Source organism: Zingiber officinale, chromosome 5B (assembly GCF_018446385.1).
Source record: "Zingiber officinale cultivar Zhangliang chromosome 5B, Zo_v1.1, whole genome shotgun sequence".
Classification (NCBI taxonomy): domain Eukaryota; kingdom Viridiplantae; phylum Streptophyta; class Magnoliopsida; order Zingiberales; family Zingiberaceae; genus Zingiber; species Zingiber officinale.
Window position 1 is genome coordinate 110,523,239 of NC_055995.1, and position 26,578 is coordinate 110,549,816.

Here is a 26,578-nt window from a genome sequence, read left to right on the forward strand (position 1 = left end):
CAGTTAGAGTAGATCAAAGTTACCTAGAGATTCAGAAGAAATGTCAGCACCCAAAGTAGGTCTTGAATCATTAGCGTCTTTAAGCTCAGAAGTGCCTCTCTCATCCATAGTTACTTCCGTCTCTGGGACAGTCAAAGTATTCTCAGTATCATCTACAGATGCAGAACAGCTCTCATCAATGACATTTTCTGGACTACTTTCCACTATTTTTGTAGTGTCCACCAAAGTTCCTGACACTACATCTTTTGGATTGGAATCTTTGTTTTCCTCTTCCATTAAATAAATACTTGGGTCCAAATGTATACCCTGGAAAAATTAGAAAAATATGGAATGTAATCTGCAGTAACGGAGGGGAACAAAGTCAATAATAATAAAGAGAAATCCTGGCTCTTGACTGTACAGAAAAACCATTCTGGCATTTATTAAATAGGTGCACTAATTTTCTTAATCGTTGTATGAGCACACTCTTTGGCATGCCCTTTTATTTTTCCAGTATTGCTCACTCAAGATGGTTGGGCACTGACATTGCCCTGCCTCCCACCCTTGCTTTGATTCCATTTCAACCATAGAAAATGAGCACTGAAAAAAGAAAACCAATCACCTCAAAAGAATTTCGACATCTCTCTCCACCTCCCTTCCCAGTTCCCCCACATTCCCCCTCATTGAAGATCGCATCATACAGTTTGATCACACATGGCAAGGGGCACACACTATAGATGATAGATGTTAATTCAGAAAAGGAATTTTGAACTGATTGTTGTTATAAAGAGAACTAATATATTATATTTAACAGACTCAACGCAACTATAATTAAAAATGACAATATGGTACTAAACTGATACAGCGCTGGACAATCTCACGCAAAGAATCTCACAGAGAAAATTATATTAAACTTAACTATAAATCTTATCCTACTAAATATAATAAGCATGGTTTTCTCGTTCCAATAAGTTAGAACTACTGTAGCTTCATCTTTACTTTATTTCTCAAGAAATCAATGTCTTTATAACCTTTTTTAAATGTTTTTTCAAAATAGTAAAGAATAATTGCATCTTCTTTATACTTCTTGAGTGACTAAGTATTATCTCCATTGCACCTTCTTTCTTTCTTTAGAGTCATTTCTTCCAATGGATAGGTAATGTTATTGATCATAGCTCTAATATAGTCCTGGTACATGGGAATACTAATATCGAGGATGAAAGCACAAATATTGAAGGAGTGTACCAATGACAAAGTAAATGTACAATGATAGAAGCTCAAATGTCCCCAGTACCTCCAATTTGACATATTCTCTAATTTGACAATTGAAGTAATTTTCAATAAGAATTAGAAGAACAAAATGAAACTTCAAGAGATTCTAAAGCAGTAATTATGGGAATTGTCCAAGAGGATAACTTATTGTATCACTAAGGCTTTTATAAAAATTATTCCTCAATACAATTTTTTTCCTGCAATCAATGTCTTTCATATCAACTCAGTAGAAAATCCAAGAAATTGAAAAGTAGTGTGCAAGTAAATCAACTTAGTTAACGAGGTTGGAGTCTTGAATAACTATAAAAGGACAAGTACCTATTAAAGTTCAATTGAATATTAATTATAAGATTGAAGTCTTACGTTCTTATGCCATTATTCTATTTTTTTTTTGTTCAGTTTCTACTTTTGGTCTCTTAGGGCAACATAAACAAGTTATAATTTATAAGTCTAAGTTTCAATTAGTAGCATTTTGATCAATCTCTAAAGGAGATTAAACAAAGATTCTCCTAAGATTGAATCATTAAGGTGTCATCAAAGTGATCTACTTAGGTCAAGTCATATGGTCTCATTCAAGGTATAAAATTTTGAGTTGTATAAGAGTTTTGAGTGTTGAGTAGAATGATACAGTTTTGGTATTGTATCTTGTCATACCAATTTCATATTTAATTGAATTATTAATGGTAACAAACAACTTTTGTTATAATTAATTATTTACTTAATAATTAATTAAATTTCTAACATCATGTATTTCTCTTTTGACCATATTTGTTAATTAATTTAATAACTTTGGCATTCAAGATTAAATATGTTTGTAAAAAATTAAATTTTAATTTTTAGTTTTATGTATATTTCTTTTGTTTCATAATGATTTACACTACTAATCTATATAACTTTTGCAGGTACAACACTAAATTAATGTGTACCTTCATATAATTCAATCAGTTGTTCTCATAATTCTTTTGCACTTCTAAATGATCCGACTTCATTCAATTGCTCCGATGAAAATTCACATTGAAGTGTGAGAGTGACTTTGGAGTTTGCTTATTTTTCATTTCGACTTCCACTTGTCAAAGTCGATGGGACTCTAAATTCGTTGGTGGGAAGCACGAACCCCTTCTTGACGATAATCTAATCCTCGAACTCTATCATAAGTGCATATTATCTACGAGTTTTCCAAAGAAAAATTTATCTCATAAAGTTAAAAAAGTCCATTGGTATTGAATCCCTCTTGCATTGTCATATATAATTTTTAAAGTGGCTTTATTGGCAATAAATCCTTTGAGAGTGGTCGAACTCTAATATCAAATTTAGAAGGTATAGAAGTGTCAGCAATGAATTGTTTGAGAGTAACTAACTCATATAAAATGTAGGATTCTATTTGGCGAATAGGATAAGGTGAATTGCAGCTTGTCTACTCTGCTTGCTAGCAATGCTAAACACCATCATGGCTTATATAGTACTCATCTTCTTCTCCCTTATCTCTCTTTTTGTCACAACTAGTCTATTCTCCTTCCCTCTCCTTTATTGTCCCCTTCGATCTCTCTGCTCCCCTGTTTGCCATTGTGCCACGCTCTCCCTCTCTCTTTTGCCATTCCATTGCGTGCCAAAGGTGTTGATGTAATCTCGCATGTCAATCGACAGTCGTGTGTCAATCAAGCAAAATGGTAGATTTTGCACATGCCAAATGGAATGGCTCAACACCAAAAATTATGATTCAATTACAACAACAACAACAACAACAACAACCAAGCTTTATCCCACTAGATGAGGTTAGTTATATGGATCCTTTTATGTCATTGAGCTCCTATCCAATGTTTGAAGTGTCGTTCCGTGCCGCCCGGCACGGACGGTTTTTACCGTTCCGCCGGGCGGCCGAAACCGGCACGGGAGGCGTCCCCGTCTCGGCGGCGGCGGAGGAGACGCGGGACGCCTCCTTCGGCGCTGGAGGAGATGCGGGACGCCTCCGGCGGCGTCCCGCGGCACCTTCGGCACCGAAAGCGTCGCGCGCGACGCCTTCTGCACTAGACGCCTTCGGCGTGCAGAGGGCGCCGCGCGACGCCTTCTGCTGCGGCGCCGAAAGCGTCCGGCAGGGTTGCCGGACGCTTCCGGCGACCCTTCCGGCGTCCCCGGAGGCATCCGGCGACGCTTCCAGCTTCGCCGGACGCCTCCGCGAGATCGATCGCGCGCGGGCGCGATTTCGCGTACGCTACTGCGTTTTTTTTTTTTTTTTTTTTTTTTTCTGTTTTTAATAATTATTTATTTTATTTTATTAATTTAAACAATTCCTAAGGAGGATGGGTAGAGCATGTGTGATATTTCGAAGAGGTTTTTATAAACCTAGTTAAATTATCCTAATAAAATATATAAAAAATATATTTAAAATTAAAATAAATTAAATAAATTTTATTAATTAATATACTCAAAAAATAATATTTTAAATTTCATTTAAAATTTTTTAAAAAATATATAATAATTCTTATTTATATTCTAATATATTTTTATTATTTTAAATTTCATTTAAATTTTTTAAAAAATGTAAAAAAATTCTAATAAATTATATTTATATTCTGATTTTTTTTAAAAAAAATTTTAAAATCTTTTTACTTGATATTTTTTACTATTTAAACTATATATTATTTAATTAATAATTAATTAAATGAATAAATAGTTAATTTATATAATTATTATTAATATAAAATAATATCTTGTATTAATTATTATTATTATTATTATAGATACTTCCATTTGAATTTGAATTATTGATATATCAATTCTATTTAAATAAAATTATTTTTAATTATTTTTTCTAACAATATTAAATTATTCAATAATTGAGAACTTATAATAAATCAATATACAACTTATTTTTATATACACAATAAACATATTTATCTTATCATTATTATAGATAAATAAAAAATACCGAAACTATATCGGCACGGCACGATACGAAACCGAAACCGTATCGTTCCGGCCTGAGACCGAAACCTCGGCACGGGTCGAAATTTTAAACCATGCTTCTATCTCCTATTATATCATCATCTATACTTAAATAAATTTCATCTTATTTTATTATTGCTAACCAAGTCTTTTTTGGTCTTCCTCTTCCTCGTTTGATATGCGTGTTTGTCATAGTTTCACATCGCCTAATTGAAGCATTTATTGGTCGTCTAAGTACATGCTCGTATCATCTTAAACGTGTCTCTTGAAGCTTTCCCTCAACAGGTGCAACTCTGACTTTCTCTCTAATGCTCTCATTTCTTATTCTATCCATCTTTGTATATCCATACATCCACCTTAACATCCTCATCTCTGCAACTCTTATCTTCTGCTCATGTGCTCGAGTCATAACCCAACATTCAGCTTCATATAACATAGCAGGTCTAACTGCGGTTTTATAGAACCTTCCTTTAAGTTTTAGAGGTATTTACGATCACATAAAACACCCGACGCTCTTCTCCATTTCAACCATCCTGCTTGTATTCTATGTAAAACATCTCTCAATCCCTCCATTCTTTTGCAAAAATAATCCTAAATATCTAAAGCTCACGGGTCTAGACTACTTGTCATCTCCTATATTAACTATTATCTCATTATGTCTAATACTGCTAAACTTATTCCATATATTCTGCCTTTATTCTACTAAGCTTAAAACCTTTCCCTTCTAATATTTCCCACCAAGATTCTAGTTTAGCATTTACTCCTTCATATGTTTCATCTACTAAAACAATATCATCTGCAAACAACCTCCACCACAGTACTGTGGCTTGAATGTGTGCAATGAGTTCGTCCATATTTAGGGTAAAAAGATAGGGACTTAGAGCTGATTTTTAATGTAATATTATTTTTATTGGAAATACTTTAATTACTCTGCCTGAAGTCTTTACTTTGGTCATTATATTCTCGTACATATCATTAATTAGTTCAACATATATGTTACGATAACATCTCTCTTTTCTAGAATTCTCCATATAATTTCCCTTGAGACTATATCATAAGATTTTTGAAGGGGAGCCTTGGCGTATCAGTAAAGTTGGCGGGAGCTTCGTGCACCGGGCTGCCCTTTTTACTCTATAATAAGATTTTTCTAAGCCAATGAATACCATATGTAGATCTTGTTTTTGCTCCCGATATTTTTCAATGAATTGTGTAAGAGGATGTATAGCTTCTATTGTTGATCTTCCAAGTATAAACTCAAATTGATTTTCGGTCCTCGTGGTCTCCTTCCTTAATCTATTTTCTATTACTTTTTCTCAAAATTTTATGCTATGACTCATTAGTTTAATACCCCTATAGTTTACACAATTTTGTGCATCTCCCTTGTTCTTATATAAGAGAACTCGAGTACTTATCCTCCATTGATTAGGTATTCTTTCATTTTAAATATCATGTTAAATAATTTTGTAAATCATTCAGTACCTTGTTTCCCTAGGCATTTTCATACCTCTATCGGAATATCATATAGTCCAACGACTTTTCCATTGTGCATCACATTTAAAGCTTATTCTACATCTAAATATTGAATTCTATAATAAAAATTTAAATTTCTATGCTCATTTGACCTACTTAAATTACCTAAGTTTAGTTGGTCACCTAAACTTTCATGAAAGAGTTGATGAAAATACCTCTTCCACTGCTCTTTTATTTCTTCATTGTTTACTAGTACCCTATTACATTCATCTTTAATATATTTTATTTGGATAAGATCTCTTGTGTTCGTTCTCTCACTCTAGCTATTCTATAAATGTCTCTTTCCCCTTCTTTTGTATTCAATTTTTAATATAATCATTCAAAAGTTTTATTATTTGTTTCATTCACTACTCTCTTAGCTTCTTTCTTGGCTATTATATATCTTTTTAAGGTTTCCTCATCCTTACAAATATATAATTCCTTATAAGTTATTTGTTTTTCCTTCACTTTCTCTTGTACTTTCTCATTCCACTACCAAGATTCCTTACTTTGTGGTACATGTTCCTTTAAATCACCGAGTACACTCTTAGCTACTATTTTCAACTTTGATATCATCTTATCTCTGTTGTATTAGAGTCACTATATATTTCACCGAATGCTTGTACTCTTATCTTCTCCTTAAATATATTTTGTTTCCTATCCCTTAACATTCATCATTTAATTGTAAGAATCGTATATATTTTCTTTCTATTGATACTATGTTTAAGGCGTATATCCAACATTACTAACCTATGTTGGATAGTTAAACTTTCTCTAGGGATGACCTTGTAATCTTTACAAATCTTTTTATCCTTCTTCCTAACCATAAGAAAGTTAATTTGTGATTTATTATTTCCACTTTTGAACGTGACTAAGTGTTCTTTTCTTTTCTTAAAAAAATGTATTAACTAATATATGGTCATATGCTATCACAAAATTTAATATAGTTTTCCCTTCCTCATTTCTCGTTCCAAACCCATAACCCCATGTACCCTCTCATATTCCTCATTTTTCACTCCGACATACCTATTTAGATCACCTCCTATTAAAATCATTTCATTTGGCGGAATGTTTTGTAATACTTCATATAAGTCATCCCAAAACTTTGATTTGGTAGGTTCATCTAATCCTACTTATGGTGCATATACGCTATTTATGTTTATAGTTTTTATCGCCACTATTATCTTAAGGGCTATAATTCTATCTCCTTTTTAAAAAACTACTCTAACAACTTCATTTTTAACGAACTATCTACAATAATACTCACTCCATTTCTTGCTTTACTCTTTCTTGTGTATTATAACTTAAAACCCGAGTTCTCTATCAGCTTTACTTTCCCACCAACCCATTTTGTCTCTTGTACATACAAAATACTAATTCTTCTCTTAATTATCGTATCTACTACCTCCATTGATTTACCATTGAGGGTTCCTATATTTCATATTCTAAATCTTAGATTATTAATTTTCCAATCATATTTGTTCTAATCTAACCTATGGTGTGAGAACTCTTGCCTATTTAACATTACACCAAAGTTTTTATAGAGATGTAGCGGTCTTTGTCAATACATTCGCGAACTCTTACATATTTAGCATTACATCCGAGTTCTGAAGATGTAGCGGTCCTTGCCAAGACGTTACAATCGAACCCTGCAATGTGTTCCTTTTGGAGAACAACCTAGCATTAGCACAATAGTTTAATAGATTCATTTATTGAATATTTGCTATAGTTTTAACACTGGCTGACAGCCTAACGCAACCTTTTCCTTTATCCGAGCTTAGGACAGGCCATGGCCATTTTGTCATGGGCGGAATTATATGGTTCAATTAATTGCTCTTATGATATTAAGAGAAGAGTAGCTTGATTGAATAACAAGATCAAGTTGTAGGACCCTTGACCAAGTGTCAAGGTTACAGAATTTATAAACTAACACTAGAATAAGAGGACTGCAATCAAATGGGAAACCAATGTTAGGCTGCAGCATTAGCAAACAAGTGTCAGAGTGCAAATCTACCACTAAGGCTAAAGGGATTATTGATGAATTTAATAGTTGTGTGCAAGGTGACCAAACCACAAAGATTATGAATGGATCGACAAGGTCTACATAAGTCAAATTGATCATTCAAGCTACAGTAGAGACGATAGCAAAGACTTCATTCTATTTATTCAAAGTCATGTCACTTCAATTAAACACAATTCAGTCCCATCCCCATACCTACCGAACTAAGAAAATGAGCCCATCTTTAATAAACACATTAAGTTGAAGGAAAATTTGACAAGGAACACGCAAGACATTTAGATAACGAACAACCAAGGTAAGCTTATACTATTAATGTCAAAATACATGGTAATATTAAAAGCATGTCAGATGGTCAAATGAAAGACAAGAAATAAAGCGCGCTACTCCTCTACCTCTTTGCTCTTAGCCTGAAGAGCCAACTTCGCTAAAGTCTTAACTTTCAGATCCTCACTATCAATAAATTAAAACATTTCCCCTTGTAAGATGTCAACCCCACTGACTTCTTGTACTTCAAGGATGTGGGTAGAAAATACGTTGTCCAAATAGTGGTCTGAACCATAGGATCTTATGATACTACAATCATGACTAACCTAAATGATCCAAATCCCAAGTAGGATCTGGGATAAGATTTAACCATGTTATAGTTTGATTCAATGCCTACTTTCTAGTCCTATAAAGGAACTTAGTACAGACAACTTGATTGGAATATATTAATTTTAAGTATTTAGTATTGTTAGAATAATTATAGGGGTATTTTTGTCTTTTGATGTATGTCTTCTTTTCTATATAAAGACCTAACTCGTGGTTCCCAATACACGAGAATTTAGGTTTTACATTGTTCATGGTATCAGAGCCAAGTTAAAACCCTAATTCCTTTCCTCTACCCTGTGCCGTCTTTCCTCTACCCGCGCCATCTTTCTTCCCAGCGGCTGCCAGCGACTCCCTCGCGATTTTCATCCGCCCGACGCAGCACGGTAGAAGAAGACTCGCCGCCTCCCTCGCGATTTTCATCCGCTCCTTCCGAGGAACAGTTGCGGCTGCAGAAGAAGACTCGCCGCCTCCTCTCTGAGCACGAACCCTTGTTTTTCCACCTTCGCTCGACGCCGTGCTGCCTCAGCCCAACACCGCCTCCGCTGAACCAGGCCGCAGAAGAAGACTCGCCGCCTCCTCTCTGAGCTAGCGCCTCCTCTTCCACTCGCGTTCTGATCCCTTGTGGGAAAGGAGCACGAACGCCCAGGACGAGGAGGCGCTCGTCATCCCTAGCAGCCACCGAATCAGGCCAGGCCTTGACTGGACTCTTGTTTCAGCCCTTCGAGGAAATCAAGGAGGAGCTCTCTCTGCTGCCGACCCATCTGGATCTGCCGGCCTATCTCCCCTGCGCCCAGGTTCTCTGCTATTGCTTGTCTCTACTATTGCTCTGTCACCAGCAGCCAACATCACCTTTGCCCCTGCTCTGTCACCAATAAGCTCAGTTTATCTATTCATGGCTACATCTAGCGCCCCAAAACCAGATATTTCAATTTTTACCAACCATATTACTGCACCCCTTTCTTCCGAGCAGTTGGATGGTAAAAATTATATCTCCTGGGCATCTCACATTGAACTTTGGCTTGTTGGACAGGGGTATGAGACACATCTCACTCAAACTGAAGAAGATGTTCAAGAGGCCGATCGTCCTTTGTGGAAGAAGGTTGACGCTCAGTTATGTTGTATTATCCGAGCCACCATCCATCCATCTCTCAGGGATGTCTTCCGTACTCACAAAACATGTAAAGCTGTTTGGACACGGGCTCAACAACTCTTTACAAACACCTCTCGGCGACTCTATCAAGTTTGTGAAGATCTCATGACCATCCTCAGCGCTCATCAGATTAAGGATTCAATGTCAACTTATCTGGGTTCAGTCTCTTGTCTTCTTTGTGATTTCAATGAACTGCTCCCACCTGCGGCCAATCCTCTCGGCGACTCTATCAAGTTTGTGAAGATCTCATGACCATCCTCAGCGCTCATCAGATTAAGGATTCAATGTCAACTTATCTGGGTTCAGTCTCTTGTCTTCTTTGTGATTTCAATGAACTGCTCCCACCTGCGGGCAATCCTGCTGAAGAGCTTGAAAATCGGAAGAAATTTTTTATGTCTCTGGCTTTATATGGTCTGTCCACAGATTATTCTCATGTTCGTGATCAGATCCTGGGTAGCCCCACAGAAGCTACCATGGACAATACCTGGGCAACTCTTCTCCGTGTCCCGGCCAAAGTCTTGACGAAACCTGCCGACTCGTCAGCGTTGGTCTCTCGACACAAAGGACCTCCATCTCGCATGTAAAATACCGGAAAATAGGCGAATATTAATAAGGGAATTTTCCAGAATTTTTGGAAATTTTTCGGGAATTTTTCGGAGCTCGTACGGACGAGTTGACGGGGATAAAAACGGGTTCCGGAAAAGCCTGTTTAGGCTACCCCGCTTTAAAGAGGAAAAGTTTTATTTTTATTCTTTCTTTTCTTATTTGTTTCCTCTCGTCACTGTGCTTTCTTCCCCCGCGTTCCCGAGCCCCTCGCGTGATTTCCCTTCTACTCCTCACGCCAAACCGTCCGACGCCCTCTCTCTTTGCCCTAACCGCCGGCCACGGCAGTCTCCTCTGCCGCCACATCTTCCTTCTCTTCTCTCCCGAGCCGAACCCCACTTCTCCTCCGCCCAGCCGTGCCTTAGAACGAGCGCCGGAGCCGATCCTTAGCCGCGTCGCTGCCACTCCTTCCCGACGCCTTCCTCTTCTCTGCCCGACGCCGACGACGCCAGGGAATAGAGAGCCGGCGATTGAGTGTCTTCTCTTCCCCTTGTGCTCGCATACCGCCGACCGCCCCATGCCCTAGCTTCACTGCCCGACGCTTACTTCGATCGCCAATGCCCTAGTCGTCTCCACTGCCGATCCTCTGCCCTATTTGTAAGTCGAGGCTTTTGGATTTGGGTCTTCTTCTTCCTCATTGTGGTCACATTTTTGTTGCCACTGTGCTTTGGATCAGTGACACCGAGTGGGGCTCAGAGCACCAAGGCGAGAATCGAGATCTGGCGACGATCTCTGGAGGTGGCTAATCAAGGTAGGGCAGTGATGAGAAGATTAGGGATTTGAGGATCTTGTTTGATCTTGGATCAGTTTTCTTGTGACCTTCCTGTTCTGTTCGGCTTGATTTGTAGATTGTTTTGGGATTAGGATGTTAACAGGTATTGTTTGATTTGTTATCTTCTTGCCGGATCTCATCTTGTTTTGTTCAATGAAGGAATCCAACGGGAAACTACTGTTCTGTGGATTTTATGGTGTCGGCAGCAATCTCATTTCCAACAGCAACATCCACTTCGTTCCAGCATCTCGTTCGGCTTTGAGTTTAAGGTAAGGCATAGGAATTTGATATACACTGTTGATCATGTATGGGTTGAATTAGGTTGTTGTTGGCTGTGATGAACTCTTGAGCTCCCTTTTGATCCGAACAGTGAATTGCAGGGCGTTACTTGGGTTTACAGTAACTACCTTTGTTCAGGCAGTAACTAGCTTTGGGCTGTGATTTGAGGTATGTTGTAGGATGTTGGCTATGCAAAGTAGTTAGATAATGAATCAGGTGCAGATTGATTAGATTTATATGTTGATTAGGTTTATGTGCTTTTGAATTAGGGGTTTGCCCTAATTTAGGGTTAGAGATTTCATTTAGCTATTTATGAGAATTGTAGTTAAATGAAATATATTTACATTGGTATCACAGGACTTTGATGCGAGACGAATATCTCGGAGTCGGATTGGACCTTTCTATTTTTCGGAGGCGGGTACTTTTGATTTTGTCTTTGATATGCTTAGTAATGAAATTAACATATTGCATTAATTGTGTTTCTTATCTGTTTCGGTTAATCACTACCCAAATCTTGGTACGTGCTTGATTGATTGATTGATTTGCATCTCATGTATATTTTACCTGTTTATACATGCTTATAGGGGGTAGTGATATACCATGCTTCACCATGTTCAGGACCTAAGTTTTTATACCTTCTGTGTACCTTTGATTCGATATGATTCGTTGACCTAGGGTACACTTTTCTATATATATGGATTAGGTCAGGATGTTTATATGGTTATTGCCATGCATCATTCATGACGATAGTCCGCTCCATTATTGTTGAGCACTTGATCGCCATGGATCTCGCACCACCACTCGTGGGTTAGTGGTCGATTCAGTGCAGGAGGGACTCTGTTAGGCACCGTTGGTCCGCTCGTGGGTAGTGTGACGAACGTGTTATCCTACAGGATTCCTCCCCGTCATCGCAGGAGTTGAGAGCATTCGCCCCCATCTGATTTGGGGTAGGAGGATAGGTGTACTCGACAACATCCCGTCCACTCGGTCACTCATCGGGAGTAGTGACAACAGAGTCGACGGTTGTCACCCCTACCCACTCGGCCTCATGAGATGATCGTGGCGTCGGGGTGACGATCATCGCATCATACGCACGATCGTTTATTGCTGTGTTTGTGTTTCGCCGTTTATACGCGTATTGTTTGGATACCATGTTTACGTCATCTGAGTTTCCTTATCCCTCTGACCTTATACTCGGACTGGTTAAGTATTCTCCTGTTTACTTCATATGTATTTTTATCTTTCTTATCAGGAGACTGTACGCATGATTAGTGCTAGGTGTTGTTTCTTTACTTTGCATATCAATTGTACCTGCTGAGTGTTGGACTCACCCCGCCTCCATTGTTGTTATATTTTCAGGTTGATGCTGTCAGGAGAGAGTTCCAGTTGCTAGTCCCCTGCAGACCATCAGCTGTAGTTGTCTTATGGTTTTGTTTTGTTTCTTATTTGACTATGTTTGGACTTAGTCTTGTGTTGGTTTTTACTTATGGATTTTGTATGGATTCTTATCGATGATGGTTTTGGTATGATTTGGTGTTATTCTACTATATGCCTGCCTGGAAGGCAGAAGAGGTGAGTTCGTCGGATTTGAGCTTTACGAGTGTAGTGGGTAGGGTGGATTTCCAGACCATTTGTTTTGTTCTATTTTATTAAGCTGCGTGGTTGTGGTGAGTTGAATTTATATAAACCGCGTGGTGATTGGTTTTATTTTGTTATTATTCCGGCTTTGTGGTGAGGTATTTATGTAGAAGTTTGATCTGTCAGTCATGGAGATCTGCGAAATTTCTTGGACGGGGACTCCTCAGGCGTGACAATTAGTGTATCAAAGTTTCAGGTTGTCAGAGGAGATCTTAAATTTCTTGGACGGGGACTCCTACAGGCGTAATTTAGTGTATCGAGCCGGTGTACGATCTTTTGTTTCGTATTTTGAATTTTGGGATAACCCGATACCAATTTATTTACTGGTATCAGAGTTAGGCGATACTTGTTGGATTTTTATATTTTGGATTTTGAGATTTATCGATACCATTTATCGTATCAGGCGGTCTGATACTTGCTTTTGGTGTTACGGATTTTGGATATCTATTTCAGTTTGTTGGATTTCAGATTTGTCCGATACAATTTATTTGGTATCGGAGGATTGATACCTGCTTTTGGTGTTTTGGAGATTTATCAGATACCTGTTGTTGGTATTCTGGATATTTGGGTTAGCCAGGTTTGCGAGTCAAACTGGGCATTTTCGGATTTACGATATGTTTATGTTTCGGATTTCCGTTTTGGATTTATATGGATTTCCGGCGAATTTTCTCGTACGGAATTTTGAGGTCAATTTGGGGACTGGACAGCGACGGAACATCTCCAGACAGCAATTAGGTATGATGTTTAATTTTATAGTTTATGACATGTATTAGGATTCTTTATTTAATACTTGTCTGGTTGTTGTAACACATTACATGTGATAGGTTAGCCATTGAGCATGGTTGACCTTAATAGAGATCAAGGATTATAGACTCTGGTGATTATTCATATCATACCATTAGTAGTTTTAGCTTCTGTTACTACTACTAGGAGATGGAGGCACATATCAGCCTCTGCTATTGTTAGCTGGGTAATGGATGATACCTGCATATTTCTGTTGACTTAGCCGGTAGAGTTGTTATACTCATATCTTTTGGATATTAGGATACCTGATTCGATGAAAAATTGTTCATGGGGGAGTTACCATGTTTGATCATTATTGAGAATGATTTGAGGTTGAGGGATATTGGGAGATCAGATATTGTGATATGTTGATTTCTAATGGTTTGTGAGAGTAAATGTTATGTGGTTGTCGTTGAGGGTGACATAGTGAGTGTCATGTATGATATTCACGGGTTTGATGATTATAGTTGGTGATCAGATATAGATCGGGTGCTAAATAGTTTACGGTTGAGTGTGCCTATGAATTTTAATAAATCAGGTTAGTTGTGGTTAGTTAAAAGGATGATAAAATGGATAATTGCTTCCTCTGATATTGGACTTCGTGGATAAATAATGATTTGATGTTTTGAATGCTAACTTGCCCTCATGGGGAGTAGAGACTGAATCATCTGATATTATGTGGGCTGATATTTTTGAGGATGAAAATGAGAGTGTCTTGATGTTCCAAAATATTGACTTTTTCTTTGAGGTTGTACACATTAATACATATGATATTATGTGGTTGGATATACCTTAGTTGCTTGTGGAGGATTAAGGTATTCTTGATTAGTTAGTAGATGAATGATTTAGTTTTGTTGGGTGACCAGTAGAGGATTGCCATATTCTATTTTTAGAGGTTCGAACCTTTAGGTTATTTGTGCTTAGTTATGTATCTAGAGCACATTTGAGTACATGTTTTGTACTGACGTGAAAATGACTGATTTAGCCATATATCATTATCGGCTTGGATAGGTTATAAATGATCGATGTATCCTATTCCATGAAGATTTTGACCGTGGATTGTATATACCGGTTGGATAATTTAGAGGTGCGTTGGAATATGCGACCTGATGTAAGGAAGTGTAGAGCTAATTGCTTAACACTTATGGGATACAATCGTTACTAGTGTATACTGGGAGAGTACATTTTGGATTTATGAGGATAAAATTTTTCCCATTGGATATAGTCTTGGTAGTGTATGACATTGACTGGCAATGTTATACCACGGTGTGTATATCTTTCTTGTCCGATACCAGTTCTTTTGATCCTAGAGCAGGGATGTTACTGGATGATTAGGCTGCTTTATTTTGGGTTGCTTTTGATTGATGTATTCATGCTTGATACATATGCATGAATTTTGTTTAGATATACCCGTAACCCATGAGTGTTGGTAGCATAAGGTTGGTCTCTTTGATTGAGCTGGTATGCTGATTTTGCATGTCTATGTTGGATGTATATTATGATTGTTATGTGTTGTAGGAGTCCTGTGGTAGACTGTCCATTTGCAAGTAGTATATGTATCCATGTTCTGATATGGTTTGAAAGTTCCTTGTGGATTATAGATATGTAGTTCGGTGTATGTATCTGGATGTATTATTGAAGATATCTTGTTGATTAAATCCGAGATGTAGTATAAGTACATCGGTGGTGTTTTGATGGAGGCATTTTGTCGATTTAATCTGAGTTGTGATATGTACATATGTGTTTGGTGTGGTATCTGAGGTATCTTTTTGATTATATTTGATTGGTGAGTGCACCTGGGTTTAGTATGTTTTATTGGAAGTATATGTTGGTTATACTCTTGGCATAGGTGTATATATGTCATGTGAGGTTGTTTGAGGTGTATTGTCGATTATACCTATGTTGATATATGCACACGGGTTCGGTATGCATTGTTGGAGATAGCACGATGATTTATGCCTATGTGGTGAGTATGTTTGGTGTGTACTAATTGGAGAATTATGTCGATCATACATATGTTGTGTGTGCATGTGTGCCAGGTGTATGGTGGGTAGCATCATGATGATTCTACCTATGTTGAATGTAGAATGCTGAGTGTCTACATTATGTTATTGGTTGTATAACCCTATCAACTAATTCTCCTATTAGTGGGTGACCAACCCACTAGGATGATGATAGAGTTGACTATGGATTTGATTTGTTTACTAGGTTGTTTATACCTTTGGCTGTCCACAGTGATATGTGGTCGAGTGATCTCGTGCAGCCTTTAGTTGGATAGTTAGGTGCCTTGGACACTTATGGATCCTTTGTGGTGGAGCGGAGCTCCCACATATACATATTTCGTATTGCTTGTAGCGGAGCATTGCTCCCATATCTATTGCAGATACATGTTATGGATTATTTGTAGTGGAGTGTTACTCCTACATATTGAGGATTTCTTGTCGTAGAGCGTTGCTCCCACATATGTGGTGTTTCTCTGTGATGGAGCGTTGCTCTCACCCTGGAGGATTTATTCTTTGGTGATTTATGTTATTGATGATCAGATTTTTCGATTTATTATTGGAGATCTTATGGATAGGAATGTCTGTGATACGGACATTATGTGTATTGGTTTTTGCCATATAGGCTTACAATGCCTTAGATGTTTTCAGGGACTCGATGATCCTGGTATGTCGAGGATGTTTGGATAGGTTTCTATTATTTTTGTGGACGATGTTGTGATCTATTACGGATCCGAGGTGAGTCACGTACACTACCTTTGCATAGATCTAGAGATGATTCGACGAGAACATCTATATGTGATTATCAGTAGTGCTGGTTTGGATTGTCTTTTGTTATGATGTTTGGGACACACGGTCACCAGTAGGAGTGTACCGTGGAGATAGAGGTTGTTACCGTTGGGAGCAGCCGAAATCAATGTAGGAGATCCGCAGTCTTTTGTGACTCGCAGGATATTACAGACATTTCGTCGAGGGTTTCTTCCGTATAGCTATGCTACTTGACCATGAAAGGCGTGAAGTTTACTGGACTGAGGATTGCAAGACTAGGAGCTGAGGCGGAGACTAGTGTTGGCTTTGATTTTGGTTTTACCTTCGAAGAGGACTAATTTGTCCTCTACACGACAACGTCTCTGAGGTATGAGTCTGTTACGAGGTAGCACGAGAGCATTCTTATATGCTTCTCGATAGTTGAGGAGCTTGAGAAGAAAATACCCGTGATCGGAGTTGGTCGCTATTATTTTTGCCACGAAGATTTGGCGACACTATATGATATTACATTGAGATTCTCACCGCCATCGGAGTCTCAAATATCTATTCATTCGAAGGAACTTAATCTTGACCGAGGACATAGATGGAGTTCTCGAAGGATTATGATTGTACCATTAGCTATCACCGGGAAAAGCTAATGTAGTTGCCGATGCACAGCAGGAAGTCGAGAGGGACTTTAGCTTGCCACCGAGTTGTGGTCATGATTTGATTCGAGTTTCTCTGAGTTAGACATTGAGGCGAGGACTGCAGAGCAGGGTATTCTTGTTACCATAGTTGCTCAGTCGTCGATCAGGATGAGAATCCGAGAGACCCAGTTGTTGAGACCCCATAGAGCTCAACGTGAGGCAAAGTGGTCCATATTATCAGACAGAGGATGTCATAGGCATAAGACTGCCAGAAGTGTTATGCTGACCGGAGTCGGAGACCCTTAGAGTTCTCCATTTGCGACCATGTATTTCTATGAGTTTCACCCACGAAAGGGGTGAAGAGATTGACATCAGAGGTAAGCTAGCTCCGCGATACATTGGACCTTTCCAGGTCTCGGAAAGGATTGGAGCAGTAGCTTATCGGTTGGCACTATTGCCGTCCTTGGCAGGCGTTCACGCCGTATTCCACGTATCTATGTTGAGGAGATACGTACCTGATCTGATACATGTGTTGATAGATAATCTCAGTTCTCCTTTCAGCCTGACGTCACCTATGAGGAGGTTCCGGTATGGATTCTAGACCGGAAAGAACGTCAATTGCGGAACAAGACTATTTGGCTGGTTAAGTCGGATGACAGTATCATTTGGACGAGGAAGTTACTTGGAGCTCGAGGATACGATCCGAGCTCGATACCCCCATCTTTTCACTTGAGGTATGTGATTTAGTTTACCGTTCAGCATTTATACTTTCTGTCTGTTATTAGTACTTGCTGATGGTAGATAACGAAATTTGGGGACAAAATTTTTATTAGTGGGGGAGAATGTTAAATACCGGAAAATAGGCGAATATTAATAAGGGAATTTTCCAGAATTTTTCGGAGCTCGTACGGACGAGTTGACGGGGTCCGGAAAAGCCTGTTTAGGCTACCCCGCTTTAAAGAGGAAAAGTTTTATTTTTATTCTTTCTTTTCTTATTTGTTTCCTCTCGTCACTGTGCTTTCTTCCCCCGCGTTCCCGAGCCCCTCGCGTGATTTCCCTTCTACTCCTCACGCCAAACCGTCCGACGCCCTCTCTCTTTGCCCTAACCGCCGGCCACGGCAGTCTCCTCTGCCGCCACATCTTCCTTCTCTTCTCTCCCGAGCCGAACCCCACTTCTCCTCCGCCCAGCCGTGCCTTAGAACGCCCGACGCCTTCCTCTTCTCTGCCCGACGCCGACGACGCCAGGGAATAGAGAGCCGGCGATTGAGTGTCTTCTCTTCCCCTGTGCTCGCATACCGCCGACCGCCCCATGCCCTAGCTTCACTGCCCGACGCTTACTTCGATCGCCAATGCCCTAGTCGTCTCCACTGCCGATCCTCCGCCCTATTTGTAAGTCGAGGCTTTTGGATTTGGGTCTTCTTCTTCCTCATTGTGGTCACATTTTTGTTGCCACCGTGCTTTGGATCGGTGACACCGAGTGGGGCTCGAGCACAAGGCGAGAATCGAGATCTGGCGACGATCTCTGGAGGTGGCTAATCAAGGTAGGGCAGTGATGAGAAGATTAGGGATTTGAGGATCTTGTTTGATCTTGGATCAGTTTTCTTGTGACCTTCCTGTTATGTTCGGCTTGATTTGTAGATTGTTTTGGGATTAGGATGTTAACAGGTATTGTTTGATTTGTTATCTTCTTGCCGGATCTCATTTTGTTTTGTTCAATGAAGGAATCCAATGGGAAACTACTGTTCTGTGGATTTTCTGGTGTCGACAGCAATCTCATTTCCAACAGCAACATCCACTTCGTTCCAGCATCTCGTTCGGCTGTGAGTTTAAGGTAAGGCATAGGAATTTGATATACGCTGTTGATCATGTATGGGTTGAATTAGGTTGTTGTTGGCTGTGATGAACTCTTGAGCTCCCTTTTGATCCGAACAGTGAATTGCAGGGCGTTACTTGGGTTTACAGTAACTACCTTTGTTCAGGCAGTAACTAGCTTTGGGCTGTGATTTGAGGTATGTTGTAGGATGTTGGCTATGCAAAGTAGTTAGATAATGAATCAGGTGCAGATTGATTAGATTTATATGTTGATTAGGTTTATGTGCTTTTGAATTAGGGGTTTGCCCTAATTTAGGGTTAGAGATTTCATTTAGCTATTTATGAGAATTGTAGTTAAATGAAATATATTTACATTGGTATCACAGGACTTTGATGCGAGACGAATATCTCGGAGTCGGATTGGACCTTTCTATTTTTCGGAGGCGGGTACTTTTGATTTTGTCTTTGATATGCTTAGTAATGAAATTAACATATTGCATTAATTGTGTTTCTTATCTGTTTCGGTTAATCACTACCCAAATCTTGGTACGTGCTTGATTGATTGATTGATTTGCATCTCATGTATATTTTACCTGTTTATACATGCTTATAGGGGGTAGTGATATACAATGCTTCACCATATTCAGGACTAAGTTTTTATACCTTCATGTACCTTTGATTCGATATGATTCGTTGACCTAGGGGTACACCTTTTCATATATATGGATTAGGTCGGGATGTTTATATGGTTATTGCCGTGCATCGTTTGCATGATTGCAATGTTGTGTGATAGTCCGCTCCATTATTGTTGAGCACATCGCTAGATGGATCTGCACACACCACCACTCATGGGTTAGTGGTCGATTCAGTCAGTGTGTGTTGCGGGGACTCTGTTAGGCACCGTTGGTCGCCATTTCGTGGGTAGTGTGTATGACGTGTTATCGTGAGGATTCCTCCCGTCGTCGTGTCTGGAGTTGAGGCGTTCGCTCCCATTATGATTTGGGGTAGGAGGATAGGTGTACTCAAACAGCATCCCGTCCACTCGGTCACTCATCGGGAGTAGTGACGACGGTTGTCACAGCCCTACCCACTCGGCCTCGCTTTTGTATGAGATGATCGTGGCGTCGGGGGTGACGGGACGCATCGTTGGCATCATGTCGTGATCGTTTATTGCTGTGTTTGTGTTCTGCGTTTATATTGTTTGGATACCTATGTTTGACATGCATACAGGATTTCCTTATCCCTCGGACTGTTTGACCTTATACTCAGGACCTGGTTAGTACAGTATTCTCCTGTTTACTTCATATGTATTTTTATCTTTCTTATCAGGAGACTGTACGCATGATTAGTGCTAGGTGTTGTTTCTTTACTTTGCATATCAATTGTACCTGCTGAGTGTTGGACTCACCCCGCCTCCATTGTTGTTATATTTTCAGGTTGATGCTGTCAGGAGGGAGTTCCAGTTGCTAGTCCCCTGCAGACCATCAGCTGTAGTTGTCTTATGGTTTTGTTTTGTTTCTTATTTGACTATGTTTGGACTTAGTCTTGTGTTGGTTTTTACTTATGGATTTTGTATGGATTCTTATCGATGATGGTTTTGGTATGATTTGGTGTTATTCTACTATATGCCTGCCTGGAAGGCAGAAGAGGTGAGTTCGTCGGATTTGAGCTTTACGAGTGTAGTGGAGTAGGGTGGATTTCGAGTCAGAGTACTATTGTTTTGTTACTATTTTATTAACTGCGTGGTTGTGACAGCCAGAGGCTGAATGCTTATATAAACTGCGTGGTGATTGGTTTTATTTACTGTTATTATTCCAGCCGCCTGTGGCTGAGGTATTTATGTATGTAGAAAGTTTCAGATTGTCCGTCGTACAGGGGAGATGCTGCCGAAATTTCTTCGGACAGGGACTCCTATGGGGCGTGACATCGCAAGGGTGGCAAAGGACGCCCTTGGTGTGATCATTGCCACAAACCAGGACACACGATTGATAAGTGCTGGAGTCTACATGGTCGTCCTCCTCGTGCTGCTCAGATCCTTCAGAGTTGCTTCTTGACTTCCCTTAGCGATTACCACAGTTCGACTCAGCACCTTCCTATCTTGACTTTACGAAATGGTTTGAGGATCGTCGAAACAGTTCCTTCTTACCATTGCATGGTACTTCCTTCTTTGGCATATCTCGTTCTTGGTCCTTGGGTTCTTGATTAAGGGCCTTGATCATATCACCGGTAATAAATTCTATTTTCCTCTCTCACTACTTACGGTACTCTACCATGGTCACCGTGGCGATGGTTCTCAAACTCAATTCACAGGTATTGGTATTGTTCATTCTTCTTCATCTCTTTCCATTCATAATGTTCTTTATGTTCCCTGCTCCATTTAATTTATTGTCTATAAATCAACTTACTCGATCTCTTGATTGTGTTATTTCTTTTACTAACACATCTGTTTCCTTCAGAGGACCGATGCAGGAGGATGATTGCCGGATGTGAATCCATGGCTATATCGACTTCAAAACCTTCTTTTGTTGGTTCGTGTGGCGTCTCACTACTTATTCATGCTGGTTAGGACATCAAGTCTTCATAAATTAAACGATTCATCTAGTCTTTCTCACTTGAGTCTTTATCTTGTGAGTCGTGTCGATTAGGTAAGCGTGTTCGTAGTTCTTTTCTCGCGTTGAGAGTCGGGCTATGTCTCCTTTTGCTTTGGTTCATTCGATGTTTGGGGTCAGTCGTGTTTCTTCTCTGATGGGGTCGAGGAATTTTTTATTAGAGATATTTATGTTAGCAGAAGTTTTGCTTTGCTGGTGGATCGTTGTAAATGCTTCTTTATTGATACACGAAACATCCTGTCTCTTGTGAGCAATGATAATGCACGCGAGTATCTTTCTACTCAGTTTCGTTCCTTCTTGGCATCTCATGGTGTACTGCATCGCACGTCTTGTCCTCATACCCCTCAATAGAATGGGGTTGCAGAACGCAAGAATCGTTATCTCCTTGAGACCACTCGGACTCTTCTTCTCTATTCTCATGTCCTCATTAATTTTGGGGTGATGTCGTACTTACTGCGTGCTATTTCATCAATCGTATGCCTTCCTCCACTTCAGGTAAAAAGACCCCTTAGGCGCGCGCCTGACGATCACCGCCCGTTTCGGGTAGGAAAAAGCATTTTTTTCCAGCACCTTGTGCGCTTGACGCCTCGGGCGTGCCTCAGGCGCGCCTTTAACAACACAGGATACCCTCGGTCTCAGAAAGGGTATAAGTGTTATTCCCCTATTCTCCGTCGGTACTTTATCTCTGCTGATGTCGCGTTCTTTGATTTGGTTCCCTTTTTCGGGCCTCACGCATCTCCATCCGAGTTCTCTCCTTCTCCGCCTACACCAGTGACTCTTTTATCCTTCAAGGGCGCCTCTATCATCTCCAGCCTCGTCTCCTCCTTTGCAGGTTTATCAACGTCGTCCTCGTTCTGCTTTGCTGCCGACCAACACTGACACTGCTGTGGGCACATCTTTGGAGCCAAGTCCTTCGTCGTTTCCTCCGGTCCCATCTCCTGCCTCTGATGTTCCTATTGCACTTCGAAAGGGTATACGTTCTACTCGTAATCCTTCACCTCACTATATTTCTTTAAGCTATCATCGTCTTTCACCATCCTATTATTATTGTTTGTCTTCCTTGTCGTCTGTTTCTCTTCCAAAGACTGCAGGTGATGTCTTTGCCCATCCAGGATGGAAACAGGCTATGCTTAATGAAATGAGTGTCTTACAGAGCAGTGGGACTTGGGACCTCGTTCCTCTACCTCCTGGGAAGTCAGTGGTTGGTTGTCGATGGGTGTTTACGGTGAAAGTTGGTGTAGACGGCACGGTTGATCGACTTAAGGCTCGTCTTGTCGCTAAAGGCTATACTCAGGTATTTGGATTGGATTATGGAGATACTTTTTCTCCTGTTGCCAAGATGTCCTCTGTGCGTCTTTTTCTGTCTATTGCTACAATTCGCCATTGGCCCCTTCATCAGTTGGACATCAAAAATGCATTCTTACATGGTGACCTACTCGAAGAAGTCTACATGGAGCAACCTCCGTGTTTTGTTGCTCAGGGGGAGTCTTCTTGCGGAAATCTTTATATGGTCTCAAGCAGTCACCCAGAGCATGGTTCAGTAGATTTAGTACCGTAATTTAACAGTTTGACATGACTTGAAGCGAGGCTGATCATTCTATCTTTTATCGCCACTCATCTACTGGTTGCATCTATGTAGTGGTTTATGTTGATGATATTGTCATCACAAGTAATGATCATCTTGGGATTTCACCAGTAAAACAACATCTTTTCAAACATTTCCAGACAAAGGATCTCGACAAACTCAAATATTTCCTAGGGATAGAAGTGGCACAGTCTAAAGATGGGATCATTATATCCCAAAGAAAGTATGCAATGGATATTCTGGAAGAAACAAAAATGTTAAACTCAAAGGCAGTCGACAATCCCATGGATCCTAATGTCAAGCTCCTGCCAAATCAGGGGGAGTCTCTTTCAGATCCTAAACGGTACAGGTGATTGGTAGGGAAACTAAGCTACCTTCCTGTCACTCGTCTGGATATCTCATTTGCAGTAAGTGTAGTAAGTCAGTTTCTTAGCTCTCCGTGTAAAGAACATTGGGATGTCGTGACTCGCATTATTCGATATATCAGGGGGTGCACCAGGAAAGGGTCTTCTATATGAAGACAAAGGGCATACTCAAGTCGTGGGGTATTCTGATGCAGATTGGGCAGGATCTCCCTCTGATAGAAGATCTATTTCTGGGTTTTGTATATTTGTCGGAAGTAACCTTGTTTCTTGAAAAAGCAAAAAATAGAATGTTGTGGCAAGATCCAGTGCAGAAGTAGAATATCGAGCTATGGCTATTGCCAGTCAAGAACTTATATGGTTAAAACAGTTGCTTTAGGAACTAAGGTTTGGAGAGGTTACACAAATGTCACTTATATGTGACAACCAGGCCGCTATGCATATTGCCTCAAATCCAGCCTTCCATGAGAGGACAAAGCATATTGAAGTTGACTGTCACTTTGTCAGAGAGAAAGTCATATCTGGAGAAATATCTACTAGTTTTGTCAACTCAAATGATCAGCTAGCAGATATATTCACTAAGTCACTTAGAGGTCCCCGGATTGATTACATATGTAACAAGCTTGGTATATATGATCTATATTCTCAAGCTTGAGGGGGAGTGTTAGAATAATTATAGGGGTATTTTTGTCTTTTGATGTATGTCTTCTTTTCTATATAAAGACCTAACTCGTGGTTCCCAATACACGAGAATTTAGGTTTTACTTTGTTCAAGTATAGCAAATGATTTTTTGATTCATATCATTTAAGGAAGTTTTAAATAATATAAGATTCATATTGACTCTTAAGAAGAAAATTTCATTTTAATTATTGTTATTATCTATCTTAGAATTATGATCTATTAGAAATTGTTGCCTACTATATAAAGATGGAACACAAAATTATATTATGTTTTTAATATATTTATTATGAGTAATTTATATATGCCATATAAAATTATAATGATAATGCTTAAATTATGAACTATATATTGAAAAGCAATATATATGATAAGTTATAAATATCAAATATAGTTTTAAAAGATTATTATTAAGTTGTAGCATCTTACTATCCTTTGCATTCCTAAGTAGGATCTCAATCAATCCTAACAACCATTGTACGGAAGATTGTAGGCAAGGAAAAGAGTAACTCAAATGAAATTGGAGAGCTCCACCTGGCCAACTTGAGTAAGCCCTCAAAGAATTGATTTGAATCTTTGTGTTTTTTAACGGGCAAGTCCATCTCTTTGAGATGTTTTATGTGTGTTATAATAGTTCTTCATGGGAGGTGGCTAAATCGTCAATTATTTTGCTATGCAGTTGGACTTGTTGTCGCCGGAAGGGATTTCTTCTCCTTATTCAATAGCAATATTTATCCAACATCAACTGATCAACCTATCTAAAACATTGACAGTGAATTTGATGGAATACCTTTTAAGACAGAAGTGACTTCTTAGATTAGAATCCAAAAGACAATTAATACAACATCTTGCTAAAAATACAAGAGAGATACTTTGTCTCCCCTAAAAGAACAACCCACTAGTAGTGGAGCAACAAAAATGATTCGTGATACTAAGCGGCATAGACAGAATTTACTGTCAGCCCGCCTGCTGGCCAGCACCAACACTAGGCATTGCCGTGAAGCCGTCGTGACCTCACAATGGGTAACCTCACGATGGCTCGCCTAGCTGTAGGGGTTTTCTATTTTATTTTAGTTTTTCTTTTTTTCTTTCTAAAGGGGAGCCTTGGTGCAACGGTAAAGTTGTCACAAAGATCATGGGTTCGAATCTTGGAAACAGCCTCTTGCAAAATGCAGGGTAAGGTTACGTACAATAAATCCTTTCCCAGGACCCCTCATGGCAGGAGGTTCGTGCATCGGACTGCTCTTTTTCTTTTTTTCTTTCTTGTTTATTAAGTTTAGTTTAGTTTTGGGAATATTTTTATCTTTTTAGGTTTACAGATTTAGGGTTTTAGGGAAATTAATTTATTTTCTTCTTTTCATTTTTTTATTGAAGGGGAGCCTTGGCACAACGGTAAAGTTGTTGCTTTGTGACAAAAAAGTCACGGGTTCGAAACCTGGAAACAGCCTCTTGCAAAAAAAGCAGGATAAGACTGTGTACAATGGATCCTTCCTGGGACCCCACATAACAGAAGCTTTGTGCACCGGGCTACCTTTTTTTTAAATTTTTTTATTTTTTATAATTAATTCTTTTTCTTCTTCTTCTAGTAATTTCTTTTCCTCTTCCGTTTATTTCCTTTTCTCCTTCCTAAAAAAGATGAAAATGGAGATGAATTATTAGGAAAAGCATCTATAATAATCAAATATTAATAAAAATATTTTAAATTAATATTTTTATATTTAAAAACTTATTGCATGACATGATACGATACCGAAATCATATTGTTCTGATCATAAATTGAAATTCCGACATGGTTTGAAATTTTAAATCTTGGCAACAAATATTGCAATTTAAGAATCTATCGGCAAGTGGGCGGATTTAGCATCCAAAGCTCTAAGCCAATGCCTTTGATGTATTGGAAAGCATACAGTATTGAGGACGAATCAAAGGTGACTTGGATATTGGCAAAAAATTATTGCATTGACTTTTCTCGAGAGACAAGAATCAATATCAAGGAATTTTCTTCTTCTTCCATGCAAGAGAGGGGCATTATGCCCCTATTAATTAATCAAAAATCAATACTGAAATGTAAATAATGACTCTCACTGTTGCCCAGTGAAACAGCAGTATCAATGAAAAAAAATAACAAAGTGAAGTTATAAATTAGTCAGCACCTAATATACGATTTAGAATTTCATGTTTTAAAGGAAGTGTCAAAAACTAACGTACTTCAATTATGATAGGCTTCCCATCTTTCATTGCCTTCTTCAAGTCACCAGCCAAGCCTGACAGAATAGTAGTCTGTTACAATCTAATGATCAAGAGGGAAAGACTTCAATAGCATGAAAAGGCAATCTATTTTGAGTAAGTTGTGTGCTTCAGAGATTAGAATAGGAATGTTAATAATTCTTGACTAGGAATCATTTTGTAGCTACCTTTCCTAACAATCCTGCATTCTCTACAGAACTCTGTTATTAGCTCTTCAGGTGAATTAAAATCACGAGCCCAAACTGGTGTGGAAGTCAATGGGGCACTGAAAAGAAGTATTAAAAGATTAATTTCTAATTCTTAAAGCACAAAGTGGATACACGTACAACTCTGAAGCATTTCATTAGAAGT

General features: G+C 39.2%; 1 protein-coding gene across 6 annotated transcripts in view; it reads right to left on the bottom strand.

Moving 5' to 3' along the window:
* The window catches only part of LOC121985343 (P-loop NTPase domain-containing protein LPA1 homolog 1-like), a 114,371-nt gene that overhangs the window by 35,249 nt on the left and 52,544 nt on the right, over nt 1-26,578 (bottom strand). For 5 of the 6 annotated variants that reach the window (XR_006113125.1, XR_006113123.1, XR_006113124.1 and 2 more), the window contains exons 8-10: nt 26,395-26,492; nt 26,189-26,244; nt 24-306 (exon numbers count right to left, since the gene is read on the bottom strand). Coding sequence is in view for 3 of the 6 variants with exons in the window: in XM_042538732.1 (XP_042394666.1) it covers nt 24-306; nt 26,189-26,244; nt 26,395-26,492 (437 nt within the window). In the remaining 3 variants the exon portion in view is untranslated. The remainder of the gene's footprint in view (nt 1-23; nt 307-26,188; nt 26,245-26,394; nt 26,493-26,578) is intronic. The other variant, XM_042538733.1, reaches the window with a different exon arrangement.